We start from the raw sequence: 6,252 nt of genomic DNA on the forward strand, positions 1-6,252 counted from the left end.
ACCTTTAAGGGGATACACTAGTTCAAAGTTTGAATAAATCTCTCTATAGATAGCCTAGCTATCTAAAACGTATATCATATTGAAGATTACAATTTTAATTAACAACTCTGATTGATAACATGAAACAAACACAAGATGATTTGATAGCCACAGTAAAATAAAAATTTGAGCTATACTTTCTTGTAGGAACCCTGTAGAGAAGCTTTTTTCACTTAAATTATGCAGTTCTAAATTTGTTAATCATGATACAAATTATATACTCCATGCATGTTTCTATTTAAATATTTGACAATCCACATATCCTACAAAATTACAAAAATCCTACAATTTACAATTAGTTATCGGATCACAATTTGATTTGTCATTCAATCAACCTAATTCATTGGAATTAGGTTATGACGCCTTCAATGTTTACGTTTTGCCTGACCCGTATTGCAAAATCGCGTCCACACGTACATTCAATGCTCGCCCGAGGCGCCTTTGAGCACGCCAAAATACCGACAGGGTTCCGGTTCGCCCACATGCCTCAGCGAACAGTGTCCAGACGTGCGAATGCAAGCCCATACACGTATGCTCACCCGAGGCAAACGTACGTGTGTACACCGTTTTATGCTTATACTCATTCAGTTTGACTGTACGTCAACTTATGATTTTTTGGGGATGCGATATTTTGATCTTCAAAAACACATGTTGGAGTTGGAAAATTATCATTACTTTATCAGCGCAGATTTCAAGGTTATGATATGAAATAACCATACAATATTATGTAATACTGCATTGATCTGTGATCAGATAGCCTACTTATTTATTATTCTAAATTTCAAAATAGTTCGATCAACAGTGCTTCCGACTCGTCTGTTATTTATTGTTTATCTTTTCTGTCGTAATTTAGCTACAGTAGCCTACCGTATTGTGAAAGTGTGGAGAGACTGTTAACATTGAACTTTTTGATATCAAACTCACCTACCGGTGTATAAATAATCCTTATTTTTTAAACTATTTTGTTTATATCTCTAATAGAATGATTAGACAGTTTCGTGCGCTTATATTGGGTGCTCCAGGATCTGGAAAAGGTACGATATCATCTAGAATTATTAGAAAGTTTGATATGAAGCACATAGCTAGCGGCGATATTTTGAGAAACAATATTCTCAACAAAACTGAATTAGGTAATACTGCTAAAACTTACATGGATAAAGGACAGCTTGTGCCAAACGATATTATGGTTAATTTGATTACTGACGAGCTAAATCAAAACTCCAAGTCAACTGGTTATTAGACGGGTTTCCTAGGACTAGGACGCAGGCAGAAATCCTTAGTAAAAAAGTGCAGGTGGATGTTGCATTAAATCTTGTGGTTCCATTTGATGTTATAATTGCAAGAATTCAACAAAGATGGATACATGCTCCTAGCGGCCGTGTGTACAACACAGATTTCAACGCACCCAAAGTCCCCGGCCATGACGACATCACCGGGGAGAAGTTGGTTCAGAGGGATGACGACAAGCCTGAGGCCGTCTCCAAGAGGTTAGAAATTTATTCTCAAACTGTCAAGCCGGTTCTTGATTTTTACAAAGACGCTGGCATCCTGGAAGAATTTCATGGTAAGACGTCTGATGAGATGTGGCCCCTTATATTCAAATTTCTCTCTTCTCGAACGCCTTGTAAAGCTGATTTAAATGATGCAAAGTAGGAACAAATCCAAATTTGAGCAGGTAAATTTGTTATTTCTTTTGTCTAGATTAAAAAATTATTATATCTAGCTACTTTCATCATAATTGTTATTCTAGTCAATCTCATATTGCTTAGTACAAAATTCATAGGCTATAAATTCTATTGTTCAATCACATCTTTTGCTCTAGAAAATAAGAATAATATGTGTTTGCTGGGGTCAGGCTCTGTTATCAGTGTGTTGTAGCAGTTACACAGGACTTGGCTGTTCATGGACTAAAATTTTCTTCTATTAAATTTGGTTATGCCATGGAACACTAAAAAAAACTGTACATTCCCCCAAAATTTTTGATCAACTACTAGCCTACGGTACTCATTAAACTTTTAAATTTTAATAAAAAATTAAACTTGTATTATACCATTGCTTTGATCTAAATCCGGCTCCACATGTAACAGAAAATCTGGATGCGCTCCTAAAGAAGGCCCAGTCCCAAGGGGAAAATTAACGTGATGGATGTGAAAATCTTCAGTTTTATTCATTCAGATTTTTCTTGAGATAGACCTTCAGATGTTTTAAGCTGGCAAAATCAACACCAACATTTTTCATCACACCACGCAAATGAAAAAATTTAAGGTTCTTTCACTTAAAAACTTTATTTAGTTTAAACTCAAATGCTCAAACACTAATTTGTTTTGATAAATTGTATATTTTTCCTATATGATAGATTTATTTACAAAAAATGTGATACAGTAACAAAAATAAATTGTAATTTAGAACGTGAATAATATTGTATCAGATAAAATTGTGTATCATAGTTTTAGAAAAATGTATGATCTATTTTTATAAAATAGAGTAGCCTATTGTTCAGTATTTATTGTAACTATGAAAAAAGTATATTTTGTTATAACTGAGGTAACTTAATTTAGGGTACTTATTCTTCAAAAATGAACATTTTTTTCTAATAGAGCAGGTCTAGGCCTAGCTATTCCAGTCTGAAAGCCCTTAACACTATTGAAATGTATAATCGCATTCTAAAATCCAATTGATCATCTTTTATCAATATCCATTTTTTAATTCTTTTCACAAATAAAAAGTAGTAAATAAAGAGGGAATCATGAGATTATGATAATTATTATATTGCTACCTACATAATAATAGTATGATCAATAATTGGATAAAAACACACATATGTTGTCAAATTCTACACAGTTTTATGGTACGGTTCTACAATATTGACAATGACTCAGTCGAATTTTTATAAATTATGATCAATTGAACAAAATTCTAAGGTTACTTTTAGCAGTAGCAGTAGGCTACTTTTGCTATCAATAATAAATACATCACCCTAAAGATATTAAGCACTACGAATTTTGTATATTGACAAGAGAGAAAAAACTAGTAGGATAATCTCAAAGGTAGAAAATCGAATGCTAAATCTTATGGAGTTATTTTATCTTTTGTTAATATTTACAAGTTTGTTAAGTTTTACTTTTATTTCAGAATGTAATTCTGATATCTTCATGATTGTGATGAGAGGACTTTTGTTAGTTGAAAAACACACTGAAGATCTGTTTTGAAAACACATACTAGGTAATTCACCAATTTTCTGTTGTAAAACATTTAGTTAATATTGTTGTTTACTGAGTTTGAAATGTTAGGAGCTGTATAAAATGTAGACATGTATAGATCAATGTATTTATCAATAGTAAACTTAGATAAACTTCTCATAACACATTCTTGAATTAATTGTATACGGTAATTCATGACAATTATTAATTTCATTTGGATATGATGTTTTCCAATTTGCTACTTGATGAAAACTTTACTTCTAGGCTTATTGAAATTAATCTCGTTCCGGTACAAGGAATTCTAAGGAAGTTTAATTGTCAAATTGCTCAACAGGTATCAGTATTCCACATTAAGATAATGCAATTATTATAGTTCAAAATCATTATCGTCTAGTAGCAGAAAATTGATCGGTTATGGGGACATAATCCATTAAGCAAAAGGCTTATTAGGGTAATTTCTTTTTCATCTCTCAATCTTCTTGAACTGATATTTTGATTATTTTTATACAGCTAGACTTTTCATTGGTAATCCATGTCAAATTTCAAAGTAATTAGAAATACATGTTATTTTTCACTGATAAAGAAACTGGGCGGCTGATTTCCCAATAATGAGGAAGTATACTGAACTTTGAACTTGAGAATCATTTCAACATTGATAAAATTACTGGCTGAGAATAATATCAACTCTAATAAAATTACTGTATTTAGACCTGTTTTTAGGTATTGATGTGCAGTGTATAAATAATTATTTTAATTTATATGACGCACAATCCTATCTCTACCAAGTACAGATTTCACTACCGTACCTGTTACTATCTATAAAAAGTTACAATTGATTGAGGGCCTAGTATAAATCTCACATTGTCTTGTGAGATTTAGTATTACAGTATGGGAAGATCAAACATAAAATTTAAAGGTAGTGTAATGTAGCCGATTTCATGCCAATAAAAACTCATATCACTTGATAGCATGGGAGTGTTGAATGTTATCATTTTGAATAATATTTCATAGTAGCCATTGAACAATAATACGACCAATATCTAGAAACTTCCCAATAATTGAAAATGAGAACTTTTTTCTATAATAAATAATTTATAGTTCCTAAACTATTTATATACTCCTGCATGAGATAGAGGAGATTCTATTTAGATGCGGTTAGTTGATGCTAATTTAATTGATTTTCGTTGTACCATTGTATAGATTACATTAATATAATCCAAATGAACCATTTAGCCAAGTTTTCTATTCATTTTTTCTATAAATTAAAATAAAGTATGATATTCTAAACGTAATAGTGTTTTCAATAATTACTAATAAGAAAAAAGTAATTTTGAATACCCTATAATCTGTTCTGGGAGCCGAGAGATAATGTAATTCTGCACATTTTATACTCTCTGGTTGCCATAAAAGCAACTATAGTTTACTTATACTATAGTGAACTGGTGTTTGCAAATCCAGCAATTAACATTGGATTTGAGTCATCACTTTTATAAGCACAAAAATGCAAGCTTGTTGACTTTGATGAATCGACTTTAGTGAACACTGTTACCAAAAAAGTACCACCAGATTTTTTCTGTTGTCTTGTATTGTAGGTGTTTCAATAAACTGTGCAATATTTGTGAAATTGATTCATTTTTATTTCATCCATTTTTGTTTTCAATATTGTTGCTTTACTGTTATTAAGTTGCAAAAATTCTTGTGATTCAGTTAGAATGGTTCATCTTATCCTTCCTAGCTATTATCCTGATAATAAAACATAGACAACTCCTTAACACAGTTAATTGGTTTAGTTGGCTCATTTCTATAATAATATTATAGAAAAGAGCCAACTAAACCAATTCACTAAAACTAAACCGATGTCTATAGTGAGGTCCATGTTAAAATGGCAGTGGATAAAGATAGAAGAATAGCGATGCCGATTCTCTCCATTAATTAATTATATTTCTACACTGTCAAAAACTTAATTGGCATCGTTGTGGACCTAGAAAAGGATAGTACGACCAGCTTTGTCGAATGATAGACAAGGATAGCAAAACCGAAGTTGATCAAATACTGTCATTATAACGTGGACCTCACTATAGGTAAAACCATCGATATGTGAAAAACATTAAATAGTAAACATCAATGTTCGATATTAAAACATCGACAAGCCTTCATTTTGAAAAAGCCTTCTCTGATTTGGTTCTCTCCTGGCATTTAATCATGATTAAAATTAAACCGACTTTCGTGCAACCAAGCCAATGACTTTATTATCAGAAGTCGTGAAATTTCAATTTTCCATTCATTGACCACAATTATTCTACTAGGAGAGCAGAAATATAATATATTTAATATATATAATATAATAAAACATAGACAACCCCTTAACACAGTGAATTGGTTTAGTTGGCTCTTTTCTATAATAAAATAGAATTTCTATAATAATAGGAATGAGCCAACTAAACCAATTCACTGTGTTAAGGGGTTGTCTATGTTTTATTATATTATATATATAGGTATTAAATATTTTATATTTCTGCTCTCCTAGTAGAATAATTGTGGTCAATGAATGGAAAATTGAAATTTCACGACTTCTGATAATAAAGTCATTGGCTTGGTTGCACGAAAGTCGGTTTAATTTTAATCATGATTAAATGCCAGGTAAAATATTATTAGTTCAACATTATTATCTTTACAAATTTTGGACAAAAGAATACCGTCTTAATTCGTTTTATATTAAACAAATATTCAAATCTATAAAACAATATTTTAGAATATTGGATTTTCTCTTTTAAATTCGATTAACTATCAATCTTTGTTGCTAAATGTCAAGTCTGATTAACTACAAACAATTATTTATAAACTTTCATTATGGCTGCTGCCAATAAATAATATTTCTTTATTGTTAGCTACTTTTCATAGCTCTGTCCCTTTCTTTTACATGTACATAAAAAAGGACATTGATTTTCACTATCTGAGTCACTCAAAGGATATAATAGTATTCATAGGGTTGACTTGATTATACCAGGTCCTA

The 6,252-nt window shown here is 31.0% G+C and overlaps 1 protein-coding gene across 1 annotated transcript; it reads left to right on the forward strand.

Annotated features, from left to right (window-relative positions):
• The first annotated feature begins 690 nt into the window (after positions 1 to 690).
• Positions 691 to 4,863, forward strand: LOC111048396 (GTP:AMP phosphotransferase AK3, mitochondrial). Its single transcript, XM_039428418.1, is given in 2 exon segments — positions 691 to 1,262; positions 1,265 to 4,863. Coding segments are annotated over 2 exon segments (669 nt in total). The 5' UTR covers positions 691 to 1,021; the 3' UTR covers positions 1,693 to 4,863.
• Positions 4,864 to 6,252: the final 1,389 nt, after the last annotated feature.

Source organism: Nilaparvata lugens, chromosome 5 (assembly GCF_014356525.2).
Source record: "Nilaparvata lugens isolate BPH chromosome 5, ASM1435652v1, whole genome shotgun sequence".
NCBI classification, from domain to species: domain Eukaryota; kingdom Metazoa; phylum Arthropoda; class Insecta; order Hemiptera; family Delphacidae; genus Nilaparvata; species Nilaparvata lugens.